Source organism: Hyperolius riggenbachi, chromosome 10, assembly GCF_040937935.1.
Source record: "Hyperolius riggenbachi isolate aHypRig1 chromosome 10, aHypRig1.pri, whole genome shotgun sequence".
Classification (NCBI taxonomy): domain Eukaryota; kingdom Metazoa; phylum Chordata; class Amphibia; order Anura; family Hyperoliidae; genus Hyperolius; species Hyperolius riggenbachi.
Genome location: NC_090655.1, coordinates 35097379 through 35114170, shown reverse-complemented (window position 1 = coordinate 35114170; position 16792 = coordinate 35097379). Strand labels below are relative to the sequence as shown.

Sequence of the window (16792 nt, the reverse complement as noted above, 5' to 3'; positions counted from 1 at the left end):
GAATGTGCTGTGCTGCTTGTGATTGGATAGAAGCTATACACACCCTCTCCAGGCCTCCTGCAAGCTCTGTATGACTCACACACTGAGCTACTCTCAGCCTATCACTTGCTATGTCTTTTAAACACTGCATAAAAATAGCAATTACAAGCCAGGATTGCAGCAGGGAGTGGCAGAGGGGCCCAGGAGAACATAATGAATAGAATGGTTTACTTTTTATTGTAAGAATTTTAGAGTACAGATTCTCTTTAAAGCCTCATACACACGCCTGACACAAGTCAGCTGAGGTGGCCAATAACGATGGCCTCAGCCAAAAATCAGGTGTATGTACAGCGCAGTGTCCTCCTGGGTGACATGAAAAAGTGGGTGGGGCACAATATGAGAATGCAGGGCCGGCGCTTCTCTGCGCAGCTTTGCAGAGGAGGAGGTAAGCCAATGACAGCCGGGTGCTCACCAAAACTAGCCGGGTGGAGCACCCGGCTAAAAAGGCCTGGGGAGAACACTGCAGCGGCCACCAACCTGCGCCGCATAAGGGATTAGTCTGGCGGATCTACTCAACCCCAGTGAAGGTCGATTACATTGTTCACGTCACTCCCCTGCCTGCCGAGTGACAGCTCCGTCATCCCTCTGTCGTCCCCCTGTGGCCCCGCCCCCCGCATAGCAACACAGTATGCATCTTTGCAACACAGCCCAGCAATGTCGCCCAAGGGGATCAGATCCTGATCCCCGACAGGCGTCATCAGTCACCGGTGTGTACGCACCTTTAGGGCCCTTTTCCACTAGCAGTCGCTAGCGTTCACGCTGAACGCTAGCGATTGCTGAATCGCAAAAGTACAAAAATTTGCGGCGATTTCCCGACGTTTGCGGTCGCGATTTTGCTATGCTATGCACTGCATAGCAAAATCGCGGCAATAATCGTTCCGCTTCGCGTTCCTGTAAAAAACGAATCGCGGTAGTGGAAATGACCTACCGCGATTCCTATGTTAAAAAGCAAACCATAGCGATTGTAAAATCGCTAGCGGTGTGCGACTTTCCGATTCAGCCAGCGCAAACGCGCTAGTGGAAAAGGGCCCTTAGGCCCTATTTACACTTAATGCGTTGCATTGAGCTGTATTGCGCTGTGTAGCGTTGCTTCCCATTTGCCAAAATGGATGTGACACAATTCAGCACAATGCATTAAAGAGACTCTGAAGCGAACAAAAATTGCTATTTTTACCTTGAAGTTCGCTTCAGTAGTCTTATTAGATGTAAACCGCCGCATCCCCGCTGCAAATCGAGGGCTTTAGACCCCCCAAATCCCGCAGCAAACATCCACGACCATCTTGGAGAGGCGGCGATCCGCAGTGATTGACACCAGTAGAGGCAGAGCTGCAGCTGAAAGCTCTGCCTCTTTCAGGAAGCGCTGCCCGGATTGAACAGTCGTGTCCCAACCCCCCTCCCGGGGAACTAGAAGGTAAAAATAGCAATTTTTGTTTGCCTCAGTCTCTCTTTAAGTGTAAATACAGTAGGTTCTCAAAGAACATTCAAGTTACAAATGCTCATCAATTACTTTTTGGGACTAGATTAATGTACGCTCGGCAATATGTGACCATGATAAATATTTCGTGTAATATCACTTTACTATACAGCGTATGTCTTGATTGATTTCAGGTACCGGAAGCAATGCGTGTTATATGGAAGAAACAAAGAATATAGAAATGGTTGAAGGAGACGAGGGTAGAATGTGCATCAATATGGAATGGGGAGCGTTTGGTGACAATGGGTGCCTTGATGATATCCGAACAGTATTTGACAAGGCTGTAGATGAACTTTCATTAAATTCAGGAAAACAAAGGTACGTTATGTAGTCATTAAATGTATCCATAGGCAGCTTCTGCAATATTAGACTGTGTCAGACTATAAGTAGGCAGGCCGGAGTATCATGTAGGCACCACTAGCAGATGAAAGGATGGAAGAGATAAGCTGAGTTGAAAACCATTGGCTGCATTCTTCCTGTTCTTAAGACTCGTACACACGTCTGACTGAAGCCAACGACGGGTCCGTCGACACCTCCCGCTGGACGGGTTTTCAGCAGACAGTACAGCGTGTGTACAGTCTGTCGGCGGACTGATGAGGCTGTTTCTGAACGATCAGCCGGGCGGACCCACCAGCCTTATCAGTCCGCCGACAGACTGTACACACGCTGTACTTTCTGCTTAAAACCCGCCCAGCGGGAGGTGCCGACGGACCCGTCGTTGGCTTCAGTCAGACGTGCGTACGAGCCTTAACCTGACAAGGTAGAGATAAGCACAGTGGCCATACACCTATTGATCTGCCACCAGATCAACCATCAGATTATTCCCTCACTGATCGAATCTGATTGGAGAGGGATCTCTAGCCTTTACACACACTGCAGAAAGATTTCAAACAGATTTCAGCATGAAATCTATTGGAAATTGCCCTAGTGCCTCTGCCTGCTGCCCCTCCCCCCCAAGTGGTGTCCAACCATTATCTAATGTGTATGGCTAGTCCAAGGTAAATTCTGTGTAGGCACAGTAGTACACTCTAAAGAGCTGGCCATACATTACTTGATGTATGGCCAGGTCAACCACTAGACAGATCCCTCTCGGACTGAATCTGATCAGAGAGGGATCTATTGCCTTCTCACCAGGGCTGTGGAGTCGGAGTCGTGGAGTCGGAGTCGTGGAGTCGGGCAATTTTGGGTGCCTGGAGTCGGAGTCGGGAAAAAATGCACCGACTCCGACTCCTAATGAATTTGTAACTGTAATTAAAATAGAAAATATGATAAAATGTTCTATTTCTCAGATAATAGTCATTAAAAATAATGTATATATACAGTAATAGCTGTGCTTAGTCCACAAAAATGAAATAAATCAATCAAAATTAGTTACTTGTGCTGCTTCAATAAAGCAGTCCCCGTATTTTTAAGGTCAGATATACACATCTGATTGTGACTGTATATATGATGTGTACACAGGAATCTCTTATATATACTAAATAACCTCTATGCTGTAAGAATAAAGCCTGATGTGTAGCTGTGTCACTAATAGAGATGGTCAACGAGATGGAAATAATTCTGCATTGATGCTGATTTATGCAAATGTATGCACTCCCTTTGCTGATGAAATCAAATAATTTGATATGTTGTTAAAATTTGGTTTGGTGACTTCAAATTAAAGGGTACCTGAGATGGATGAAAAGTAAAGTTTTATACATACCTGGGGCTTCCTCCAGCCCCCTTCAGGCTAATCAGTCCCTCGCTGTCCTCCACCACCCGGATCTTCTGCTATGAGTCCTGGTAATTCAGCCAGTCAGTGCTGCCGCTCCCACAGCCAGGAACATTCTGCACCTGCGCAATAGTGCTGCACAGGTGTAGTATGCTTCTGGCGGCGGAGTGTGTGCATGCGCACTACGCCCGACTGGCTCAAGTACCTGGACTCATAGCAGAAGATCCAGGTGGTGGAGGAGGACAACGAGGGACTGATTATCCTGAAGGCGGCTGGAGGAAGCCCCAGGTATGTATAAAACTTAAATTTCATCTGTCTCAGGTTTACTTTGTTACACAGTAGTACTATACTCTACATATGCACTCCCCACAGAGCTGCAGGGAATCCACTGAGAATGCTGTGCACATTGAACACAGAGGTGTTGTCTGTCACCCATAAACCTTGTTCAGATTGTGCATGAAGAATGTGTAATAGAGGAAGAATCTCCTCATTCCCCTGCAGAGTACCTGCACATCATTCTTACATGTACCCACACTTACATTGCCTAGGGCCTGATAGATGTTCTTTGTTCCGGTTTGTACCTTTTACAAGTACTCTTACCAAGGACTAGTTTTAGTCTAAAGGGAATAAATATAGTAGTCTACATATCCTTCTCACTTCAGTTGTCTTGTAAAATTCCTAAGCGTTGGCAGTTAAGAGACGAATTTCATGTTACATACTTTTAATCAACAAAATTGTAATATGCAAATTAGGAGTCTGAGTCGTGGAGTCGGTGGAATCCTAAACGGAGGAGTCGGAGTCGGAGTCGGTGGATTTTCGGACCGACTCCACAGCCCTGCTTCTCACACACTGTCTAGTCTAATATTTCAGCATGGAATGTATTGCAGATGGTCCTGCTGCTGCCTGATAGCCTCCCCCTTTCCCTTAGTGACCCCCTACTCAGTGCTTTAACCGTTTCAGCCCGCGGGTTGTCGAGAGGAATTTTCACATTTCAGTGCTCCTGCCTTTCAGTCCCCAATAACTTTATCACTACTTATCACAACAAAATGATCTATACCTTGTTTTTTTTTCTGCCACCAATTAGGCTTTCTTTGGGTGGTACTTTTTGCTAAGAATAATTTTATTCTAAATGCAGTTTAATGGGAATAATAAGAAAAAAAATGGAAAAAAAAAAATATTTCCCAGTTTTCGTCCATTATAGTTTTAAAATAAAACGTTCTACTTTGGATAAAAGTCACAAATTTTATTTGCCCATTTGTCCGAGTTATTGCAACGTTTAAATTATATTCCTAGTACAATGCATAGTGACAATATTTTGTTTGGAAATAAAGGTGTATTTTTTCAGTTTTACATCCATCACTAATAATATGCAAATAATTTAATAATAATATACCCTCTTGACATACAAAGTAAAACATTTTTAGTCCCTAATGTATGTAGGTGTAATTTTACTATTTGGCCACAAGATGTCCTCGCGCATTACTTCCTTTAAAGAGACACTGAAGCGAGAATAAATCTCGCTTCAGTGCCTATATTCAGCAGGGGCATGTGTGCCCCTGCTAAAACGCCGCTATCCCGCGACTAAACGGGGGTCCCTTACCTCCCCAATCCCCTTGTGGAGCCCCGGGCAGCGCTTCCGCATTCAGGCAGGGCTAATGGCCGCAGCCCAGCCTCACGCGCGTCTGTCAGCGCGTATCTCCGCCTCTCCCCCGCCCCTCTCAGTCTTCCTTCGCTGAGAGGGGTGGGGGAGAGGCGGCAATGCGCCGCTAATAGCGCTGCAGCCGTTAGCCCTGCCTCAAGAGCAGCAAAATCTACGACCAATTTGGTCGTTGATTTTGCAGGGGGGGATTTGGGGGTGAAGGGACCCCCGTTCAGCCGCGGGATAGCGGCGTTTTAGCAGGGGCACACATGCCCCTGCTGAATATAATCACTGAAGCGAGATTTATTCTAGCTTCAGTGTCTCTTTAAGCACACAATAAGTACGCTTAATAGGAAGAAATGCGTTACAGTGTTACTTCGGAAGTGACGGCGGCAACTCATTCATGCCTGCGATCACGGTGGCCTAGAGGGGAGATGAATGAATGGAAACAAAGTTCCCATTCATTAATCTAACGATCAGCGGCGGGAGCAGCAGAAACGAGCAAGCGGGAGGCAGCGCGGTGGCACCAATTGAGGATGATCACTGTTTTTGAACAACAACAGTGATCATTCTTGACGGACATGCACGGATTGGCTCATGGGACTTCTGTCCCCTGGCACCAATCCCCCCTGAAGAAAAAGCTATGTCCTCGGGCTCAACCACGATTTTTATGTACCAGGGAGTCGACCAGTAGCACCCTGATCCATCAAGGGTGAGGGAAGCCAACACACGAAGAAAGGAAGTAACTGGGTCTCAACCTGGATTCTGCAATTATAGCTTTGGCTTTATTAGCACCATAGTAGCAAACAGCACGACGTTTCGGCCCAACGGCCTTTATCAAGTGTTACCAAATACAAAAATCACTCACCTATATAAACATTAAAACACACCCATCAAGGGCGGGCACACACTTAGTAAGTTCAGAGAGACATTAGCAATTAAAGAGACAGTGTCACAGAAAGCATTTGAGGCTAAAGGCCTCATTAAGTCCATTTGGTGTAAGCGTACTTAACTTATCCATCCATCTGCTTTCCCTTCTTAGTAGCGTAATTTCACCGTTATCACCTTCATTCGTGTAAACTTTTTCCAGGACACACCAGCGCAAATCACTGACATTATGTCCACACTCGTAGTAGTGTTTCCCTACAGGGGAGTCAATTTTTTTATCAGGATTATTAGCATATTTCTTGTACATTCTAATATTACTACGGTGTTCATTAAGTCTTACACGAACAGCTCTAGAAGTCTGTCCTACATATCCAACCCCACAGGGGCATTTCAAGAAATATATCACATTTTCAGTTACACATGAATCCCCCCTGATGCTGGCACCATCGTGGGCACAGCTCAGGCAGACTGCACAGACGTGAGCCTTACATCCCTACAGCTACAGCAGTACCTGTCGCAGACATGAAGCTCACGACTGGGAGGCAGGAATGGTTAAACTCTCATCTGTTCCTGGACTCCTCCAGTGTTCGGTATCACCTACCACGTGGCTCAGCACATGTGACGTCACACATGCACCAGTGTCATGTGATACCAGTGCTTGTAGTGACAGCGGAGACTGGAAGAGGCCAGGAGTCGTACCTGCAGGTAGGCAAGACTAACACTGCACTCGGGGAGGGGGATGACATATTGAACACTGTTGTAGCCGTGCACCCAATCGAGCCCTTACAACCAAAATTTTCCTGCATGTCCTATCCTTTCGACAGATATTGGCCAGAAATCAATTGAAAAGGTCGGACGGCCATTCTGCGGCACCGATTCTCTTCCAATTCAATATAATGATTAAATCAAATGTATGTTCTTGTGATTTCAGGTATGAGAAGATGATCAGTGGAATGTATTTAGGAGAAATTGTACGCAACATTTTAATCGACTTTACCAAAAGAGGATTCCTGTTCCGAGGACAGATCTCAGAGGCGCTGAAAACACGGAGCATCTTTGAAACCAAATTCCTTTCACAGATTGAGAGGTAAGCAGTGATCATATGTAAGCATCTGCTGTGCAGTACTAGCATAACATAGATCATGGCATAGAGTGAGTGAGCTGGGCTGCAGGTAGAGTGGAGCCTACACAGGACTGCAGGTGGCCTCCTTCTTCCTGCATATCATATAGGTGGCACATTATAACAATCAGGGGTTTAACTACAGGGGAGCAGGCCCTACAACCGCAAGGGGGGCCAGAGCTGTAAGGGGGTCCCCTACTACTACTTCACTCCCTCCAATAAAGGGGTCCATCCTTCAGATCAGGTGTTTTTGTGGCTACACTTGTTATGGGTGTGAAGGTTACGACGTCCACACTTGTTTTATGACCCTTACTAGATGGACCCCCAGGCTGTGAGGGTCAACAGGAGTTATGGTAAGGGTGAGAACATTGGGGGTGCCTCATCAATGTTTTGCTCGGGCCCCCGTGATTTCTAGTTACGCCCCTGCTAACAATGTTCGTGTTACTTAGGTGTTGCGGGGAAGCATGATTAACTGTAAAATTGTGAAGCTGGACGCCGTCATAGCAGCGATGCTATGCTGCGCACCCCACGTATCGGTAATACTGTGCTCCAGCGGCTGCCAGACCCCGAATTACATCTCCCTCTGTAATACGATAACAGAGGCGCCAGATAGAATAAAATTAATTAAAATCGCTAAAAAGGGGGAAGTGGGTGGACTCAACTCCCTTCTGGAAAAAATGGACAACGGGCAGGTTACATACAGTTTAAAGTAACATTTATTATAAGAGCTTATAATAAATGTTACTTTAAACTGTTAGTAACCTGCCCGTTGTCCGGCCATTTTTTCCAGAAGGGAGTTGAGTCCACCCACTTCCCCCTTTTTAGCGATTTTAATTAATTTTATTCTATCTGGCGTCTCTGTTATCGTATTACAAAATTATCTAGTCCACCCTCGGTGGAGGGGTTATCCCCATTTTCACCTGTCTACAGAGAGCGACTTCTTAAACCTGAGCAGGTCAGGTTATAATTCTCCCAGCCTGCTTATCCAGTGTTTGCCTTGGTGGCTACCCATCTTTGGGAGTATAATCATCATGTCCTTTTGCATCTGATACCACTACACTCACATACTACACCATATCGGGCTCTCGGTTTCCTTTTCTTCAAGCTACATCTCCCTCTGAGTTGCGACAACTTGGAAGGGGAATAGTATTTAACCCCCGAGTTTAGCAGCAGCAGGGAAAGCTGTCATTTGGCGCCCCCTGCGCCAAACTGCCTGGTGCCGAGACGCCATGTACTCATAAAATTGCCTTAGGCTCCCTGCAACTTTACTGGACGTTTGTAAATTGTCACCTTGTATAAAAGGTCATGACCTCGTCTCTATATCTCTAAATAGAGAAGCAATGACCATTTCTGCAAAGTGGGCAAGGCTACGGAAGCTGGTGCACATGGAAGCGGAAAGATCCGGCAGGTAGATTAAACTGTTCGACTCAAAATCGCTGCAAAATCACTCACTAACTGCGATTCAAAAGCGATTTTGCAGCACTCCTACACTTCGCACTGGAGCGCAATTGCTCCAAAAATGCCCAATTTGCCTCGAATGGCCATTTCTCCAGTGGGTTCACCTGCATGCACTTTCAGTGACATAGCGCTTTATGGGCACGCCTGCGATCATCTGCAATCCCAGAATGCTACTGAAAGCAATGCAGTGGGCCGCTATCCTCATGCTGTATTTCTGTTGCCTGGAGTCCCTTCAGGTTTATCTAAAGCGAACCTGAACTCAGAACTTCCTCTTGGCTCTAAAAGATAAGCAATAGCATGATAGCCTTTAAAAAAAAACATTTCTTTGGTACAGCTGATACAAATCCTGCAATAAATCTGCAGTGTGTCTACTTCCTGCTTTCATGGAAGCAGACATATTGTTAAAGGGACTCCGAGCACCTCTTATGGGCATTGCCTTTAAGACTCTGACCAGTACTGCAAAGTACTTAAAGATGCAAACCTTTCTGTAGCTTGTGCTCTCCTTTTTCATTTGATGCCTGAATCACAGTTCTACACCAAATAGTTTTCGTTTGATTTCAATTTAAAAATGGTGGCTGCCCTCTTGGCTATGTTATAACTTCCGGGTCACCCCTGTCTTCTCTGTTAGAGAAGTACATCACTGAATGAAGCAGGAAGAGGAAGTGACACGCATGGCCATTGCAAGGGGCTCCTCCAGAGGGGTCATAGCATGACTTTGTTAGAAGTCGTCTGTCTTAAAGGCATGCCCATTAGGGGCTTGATTCACAAAGCGGTGCTAACCTACTTAGCATGTCTAAAGTCTTTAGACGTGCTAACCAGGGTGCTAAGTAGGTTAGCACCGGATTTCTCAATCAGATCGCGCGCTAACTTTGCGTGCGCGCAAAGTTTTATGCGCGCTAAGTCCCATAGGCTTTAATGGGCACTTCGCGCGGAGCGCCCTGCGCAGTGCACGCGTAAAGTTTTACGCGCATAAAGTTTTATGCGCGAAAAGCTCGTTTAGACGTGCTAAGGGGGTTTTCACAGGCACGCTAACAGTTAGCACCGCTTTGTGAATCAAGCCCTAGAGGTGATCAGAGTCCCTTTAACATCCTGTGCTTTCAAATGAGCTTATCTGCCATGGCAGTCAGCTGACACGGGGAAAGATGGAAGTACAACTTGCAATTAGACACAGATAAGGGGGAATTAGACAGGCTAAACTCGAATTACATGGCGCATTTCTATGTTTTCCTTCTGTCCTGTGCAAGAGTTCAGGTCCACTTTAATAGTAGCTTTTGTGTCTAGAATGTGAGCTGTTCGTCCTTCATGTTCAGAGTGGATGTTGCATATAAATAAGCATTACAAATAGACCAGCGATGACCAGCCAGCATGTTTCCCTCTCTCCAGTGACAGACTCGCTCTCCTGCAAGTGCGGTCCATTCTCCAGCAGCTCGGTCTGAACAGCACCTGTGATGACAGTATCATCGTGAAGGAGGTGTGTGGTGCCGTCTCCAGAAGGGCGGCGCAGCTGTGTGGCGCTGGAATGGCAGCTGTTGTGGATAAGATAAGGGAAAACAGGGGCCTGGATCATCTGGAAGTGACGGTTGGAGTGGATGGAACACTATATAAGCTGCATCCACAGTAAGTGAAGGCAATCTTACCACTGTGAATATTGTCTGTTTATGTAGCACTGAAATCTTCCGCAGCGCTGTACAGAGAGTATTGTCTTGTCACTAACTGTCCCTCAGAGGGGAGGGGCTCACAATCTAATCTCTACCATAGTCAGTCATTGTCTTATGATCCTGTTATAGTCTAAGGCAACGCCGCACCGAGGCATAGGCTGAAGAGGCCCCAGCCTCTGGGTGCCGGCCCCTCAGGGCTCATTCCTCTTCCGCCACCATCACGCTCACCTCTCCAGGTTGGCAAGCAGTTAAGGAGGAACTTGTTTTTTATAGATGGGCAGCACGGTGGCGTAGTGGGCAGCACGGTGGCGTAGTGGTTAGCTCTCTCGCCTTGCAGCAATGGGTCCCTGGTTCGAATCCCAGCCAGGGCACTATCTGCAAAGAGTTTGTATGTTCTCTCCGTGTCTGTGTGGGTTTCCTCCGGGCACTCCGGTTTCCTCCCACATGCCAAAAACATACGGATAAGTTAATTGGCTCCCCCTAAAAAATTGGCCCTAGACTACAGTACTTACACTACATAATATAGACATATGGCAATTGTAGGGATTAGATTGTGAGCTCCTTTGAGGGACAGTTAGTGACAAGACAATATATATATATATATATATATATATATATATATATATATATATATATATATATATATATATATATATACACTGTACAGCGCTGCGTAACATGTCGGCGCTATATAAATACTAAATAATAATAATAAATAATAATAATAGATATACATATACACAGAGGGAGAGACTGGTTGCTTGGCAGTTGGAAACAGCTGTTATTTCCCACAATGCAACAAGGTTCACAGACAGAAACTGTCAGGACCATGGTCATGACATCACACTGTGGGAGGGGTTTCAGCCATACAGATCTCTCTGAAGATCTAGTCGAGAAAAGGTAAAGATTTCTCGTGGGAAAGGGAGTATCAGCTACTGATTGGGATCAAGTTAAATCCTTGGTTACACTTAATCTTTAATTGCTCTTGTGACTGGACACAGGGGCCCATATGCAATTCACTTTTTCTCCTAAGTTTTCTCCTAGGTGATATTAACAAAATTTTTAATAAAATGCCCTTCAAACCACCAGCAAGCAAGAAAATACTCAAAATCATTTTGACAGTACTTTCTCACCTACTTTTTTATACTTTTTCAGTTACAAAGTGTTGAAAAGTTATTTTAAATAGAAGATGTAAAATATCACCCAAGAGAAAACCCAGGAGAAAAAGTGAATTGCATCTGGGCTAAGAGGAGTGCTACAGGTGATGTCCTGTGGTTCTTTCCCCAATATAGTGTGTGCTGCTAATTTGAGATCTCATACTTCTAATTAACGGGGCACTATGGTGAAAATTTGTAAAATTTAAAATATGTGCAAACAGACAAATAAGAAGTACGTTTTTTCCAGAGTAAAATTAGCCATAAATTACTTTTCTCCTATGTTGCTGTCACTTACAGTAAGTAGTAGAAATCTGACAGAACCGACAGGTTTTAAACTAGTCCATCTCTTCATGGGGGATTCTCAGGGATTTATTTATTTTCAAAAGCACTTACCGTAGTGAATGGCAGTTGCTCCGTCCAACTGCCCAAAAACTGTGTAGTGAGCAGGGAAGCTGGCCAGCATCATTGTTTAAATCCTTTTTAGGGAATATCTTTATAAAGGATAAAAGCCTTGCTGAGAATCCCCTATGAAGAGATGGACTAGTCCAAAGCCTGTCACTTCTGTCAGATTTCTACTACCTACTGTAAGTGACAGAATTATAGGAGAAAAGTAATTTATGGCTCATTTTACTCTGGAAAAAACATACTTCTTATTTGTCTGTTTGCACATATTTTACATTTTACAATTTTTCACCATAGTGCCCCTTTAAGTCTGGCAGACGTTTGAACTGAGCTTCCTCTGTGTTCTGCTTTCTTACATGCAGTAATTTCCTCTTGCAGCTTCTCCAGAATCATGCACCAGACAGTGGCGGCTCTTGCTCCCAAATGCAATGTATCCTTCCTACTATCGGAGGACGGCAGCGGCAAAGGGGCGGCCCTCATCACTGCGGTGGGATGTCGGCTGCGTGACGCTCAGCAGAATTAACCATCAGATCACCTTGCTTGTGTTTCCTGCATTCTCAGTACTTTCATTTCAAGCAGTAACTGTATGGAGGCTGGATGTGTCCAGCTGCACTGTCCTTAGGAATGTGACCACGGGGAGGTAGAAGACCACCATAGGAATGAGTATTATCTGCAGCACTGGCCGTTACTGGACTCCATCCCCCATCAGTCGTCATCGGATACCACCGATTCTACGCCATCGAAATCTGTTCATAATTTATTCTGCTATTTTATACTATTATTTATGCGTTTTGGCGACATCTGTACAAATGTTGTTTGATTCCATCAGCTTTTCCATGATTTCACTGGTCTAAAACTGGTTTCCATGACAGTGGCGTCACTAGAGAGGTGCGTTAGGTGCGGACCGCACCAGGTGTCACCAGCAGAGGGGGTGGCACCAAGCTCCAGGCTAAGGGAGAGTGGAGCAGGCTATGTAAATACAGACCAGGCTAGTGCCTGATGTACTTTCCCCCTCCTGCTCTTCTCCCTTCTGGCTGCTCCATGTTGAACTGATAACATAGTTCAGAGGCCACCAGGGTCACAAGGTGATTATCTATAACATCCCCCTATAACAGTGATGGCTAACCTTGGCATTCCTGCTATGGTGGAACTACAAGTCCCATGAGGCATTGCAATACTCTGACAGCTCTAAGCATAACTCGGAGAGGCAGAGGCATGATGGGATTTGTAGTTGTGTCACAGTGAGTGCCAAGGTTAGCCATCACTGCCCAATAACAAGCAAAATAATACTACCTGGTGAGGTTGGAGGTTCATGACGTAAGAGGGGGTGACACCATGAGTTTCCGCACTGGGTGACACCAACCTTAGTGATGCCTCTGTTCCATGAGACATGTAGTAAAAGAAAGTCTGCATAGTACATAAATACGGCATACTACCATTGGAAGCTTGTTGCAGTTAGATGTAGTGCTGGCTAGTGGACACAAGGGGCAGTATCAGCTTAGGAACAGAGAATTCTGGGTAGAACACAGTACACAGATGGTCATTCTGGTGTCTGGGGCATTTCTCATTGCTTGTACAAATAGTGTTGTGTTGCAAGTAATATGCCTCGATTCCACATGTATGTTTTGTTCTCAATGTCAGGCAAGTATCAACCTACATTTGTCTGTTGGGGGCCAGTCTTCTTTTTAGCTGCTACGCTTCATTACCCCCCTGAGAGGTCGTACACTTTTATATGAATATTTTTTGTTGCACTGTGATTGGATGTGTTGAGATAGGTGTGAATTATTTTTGTTTTTAATGTCTGTATGAAAAACAAACGCCTGACAGATTGAGTTTAGGCCAGAAAACCATATTATGCCTCACTAGAGTCACTATTGTTATTTATCAACTTATTAAACTTTTCCAACATGTGTCTCTTGGTCCTGTGTGTTGGTCTTGTTTATCAAATCACCAGAGGTGGCGCTCACAGCAATGTCACAACTATATTAACGTTCAGATGTTGCAAAACAATTGATCTTGTTTATGTATTGCATAATGGATCTCTGAGGTCCGATTTACATCTAATATTTGAGTTGCGGTGGAAATGCGATGCCCTTGCTGTATCCCACAATGCATAGCGCAGACCTACCGCACGCTCCTCGCCGCCCAGTGAGGTACTCCCTGCTGGACAGGAAGTACGTCACTGGGATTCCCATAGTATTCCCGCCGCTCCGCGCATGCACGCCTCAACGCCGCTACCAACCTTTTTAAAAGGTATGTGTTGCCCATTGATTTACATGACTTCCGCCACCACAGAAGTCTGGCAGTATTGTGCTGTTGCCCCTGCCTCGGTTCGGCGGGGGATCTGGCACTTCTGCTGGAGTGTAGCTTGATTCCTGAGCACACGTTAAATGTCATTAGTGTGCTTGAGTTATTACTACACCTAGACTGTATATTTATCCTGATCTTTGTGTGATATTCCCCAGCAAGTTTGATCACTGTGATCAAATTTGGCAAAGATCTATGCACCAACATACTGCCCAATCGTAATTTTGTTTTTTTTAGACAAACACGATCGACGTTAAAGATTGAACAGAACAGTTTTTTCTGTGATCAGAAGGGGCTGGGTGGTGTCTATGGTGGTGGCCTAGAGCTAGCGACAGAACGCACCCTCCAGTCCTGCCCTCAGCTTTTATGAAAAGCGATATACCAACATGCTGCACGATCGTAATTTCAGTCAATCTTGAGAAAAAAATTGATCAATGTTACAGATTGGACAGGACGGTTTTTGTCTGTGGTCAAAAGGGGATGGTGATATCTATGCCAGTGGTGGCCTAGAGCTGGTGACAGAACACAGCCCCCCAAATCCTCCCAGTTATACTGCTCTCTCGCTGCACTGCCTTTTGGAGGCACATACGTACTGCCGTAATAACACTGCCATGTCACTGGGTATGAGCATCAGGAGATGACGGAAACAGAAAGGAGCTTGCTGCTGGTCAGGGGAGGGTTAGTGCGCTCTGTTACAATTTTACCCCGCAGGGGGAGCAGTATATCTAGGGGAAGAGCTAAAGGGCCAATCACCGGCTTTGGGAGCCCTGGCAGCCATTGATTTTTAATAGATTTATTTCATGATGAAATCTAAAAATCAATGTGCATTGTGTGGCAGTAACAGATCTTTCTTTTGGACATGTCGTGAGAAACTCTCCCTGGGTATGGCAGGCTTTAGACCCAAAGAAGTGTCCTCTTCATAAAAATCACAATAAAGTGTCAGCATATTCCATATTACACTGAGTGGCCAAGAATTAAAGACACTCCCAACGTACAACAAGATGGACTTTGCAAAGGATGGGCTTTAGCAGCAGAAGAACATCAAGAGTGCCTTTTATCACAGAACAGTATGAAAAGACACCTGTTGTGGACCCTTGCCACTGTGCACGATCGGTCTTGGATTGGTTTGAGGAACATCAGTCAAAGTTTACCCTGCTTCCATGGCCAGCTCAGTCCTTTGATCTCAATCCTATTGAGCATTTGAGAAGCAAAATTGTAAGATCACTTCAAAGCTTAGAAACGCCACCATCCAATCTGATCCAACTTAGAGCTGCCATTATGTCAGCACGGGCCAACATTCCTCAGCAACAGTATTGGCATCCTGTTGAGTCCATTCCAAGAAGAATATCAGCTGTGATCAGACCTAAAGGTGGACCAACTCATTATTAGGGGTGTGGCTCTATTTTTTTTGGGCCAATCAGTGTAATTACAATGGGTCCACCAAAGATCAGGGGTATATGTATGTATGTATGTATGTGCAGCCCTTGTCTTGGAAGCTTGAAGCAGTAACTTGAAGTATGATCCGCACACTATATGATATGAAAGAAACGTATTATTATTTGTAATACATCTGTGAATGCACAGATGCCGATGATAAAGGGGATCTGTGCATCCCCAAAATAGTCATCTGTGGATAATGTATTGCAAAGAAGAATACATTTCTTTCAAGTCATATAGAATCGGTCAACCCTCCTTCAGGTTACTGCTACTACAATGGGGCATACTAAGTAGAGAGGCAACTCCACAATACAAACAAGGGCCGTAAAGATACTGCATTATTATTATTATTATTATTTAGTATTTATATAGCGCCGACATATTACGCAGCGCTGTACAGTGTATATATATATATCTTGTCACTAACTGTCCCTCAAAGGAGCTCACAATCTAATCCCTACCATTGCCATATATCTATATTATGTAGTGTAAGTACTGTAGTCTAGGGCCAATTTTAGGGGGAGCCAATTAACTTATCCATATGTTTTTGGAATGTGGGAGGAAACCGGAGTGCCCGGAGGAAACCCACGCAGACACGGAGAGAACATACAAACTCTTTGCAGATAGTGCCCTGGCTGGGATTCGAACCAGGGACCCAGCGCTGCAAGGCGAGAGAGCTAACCACTACGCCACCGTGCTGCCCGTAGACTTACAATAGACTTACAATATAGCTGGTAGAAGGTACATAGCAGAAGGGCAAGTCAATAACCAGCACTAGTGTTACACATTCAGGAGGGTAGCCCTGTCCAAAAGGACCTTACAGTTGTGCTAATGCTGAGCTGCACACTCTCCAGCTAAGGCTGGGTCCACACTACCCTGGACTAGCAATGTCTGCGGTCACAGTGGATCCGATGTAGGGTCTATCAAACACGTCTACATGTTTATGTATCTGTTCTGCCGTGCATTTTGACAATGGCACCTAGAGTTTCTCTTTAGACAGAGAATTAGAAAACAGAGACCACCACTCTTGCCTCAAAAGATAGAGTTTAAAACCATCCAAATGCCATAAAGTTATACATACTGGGATGCACAAGCTTCAAAGGTTCCTGCAAACATTTTGTTACCCTAGGCACATCCAGCAACAAGATCTTTACTCAAGGAGGACCCACTGCTAATGTGTTGCATAATGGTAAACAGGAACTGTATTTTTCGGACTATAAGACGCTCCTGACCATAAGAAACACCCAGCTTTAGAGGACAAAAACCAGGGGAAAAATATAAACTAAACCTGGTGCATCCATGGTGAAGGGGCATCTTGTGGATTATGCCCCCTTTGTACCTGATGCTCCCTTGTACCCCGTGTCTCCCATGTATCTGCCTCTGTCCCCCTTCTGTCCTCCTGTGTCCCGTATGTGTCCGCCTCTGTCTTCCTTGTGTCCTCTATTACCCTTTGTGTTCCCCTTCTGTCAGCCTCTATGCCCCTTAGTCCTCCGTTTGTCCCC

The 16792-nt window shown here is 45.2% G+C and overlaps 1 protein-coding gene across 1 annotated transcript in view; it reads left to right on the top strand.

Moving 5' to 3' along the window:
* LOC137534143 (hexokinase-1) overlaps positions 1 to 13458 on the top strand; it is a 128435-nt gene extending 114977 nt beyond the window's left edge. Inside the window, exons 15-18 of the mRNA XM_068255524.1 lie at positions 1648 to 1831; positions 6683 to 6838; positions 9713 to 9946; positions 11925 to 13458. Of these exons, the coding sequence (XP_068111625.1) occupies positions 1648 to 1831; positions 6683 to 6838; positions 9713 to 9946; positions 11925 to 12069 (719 nt within the window). The 3' untranslated portion in view covers positions 12070 to 13458. The remainder of the gene's footprint in view (positions 1 to 1647; positions 1832 to 6682; positions 6839 to 9712; positions 9947 to 11924) is intronic.
* Positions 13459 to 16792: the final 3334 nt, after the last annotated feature.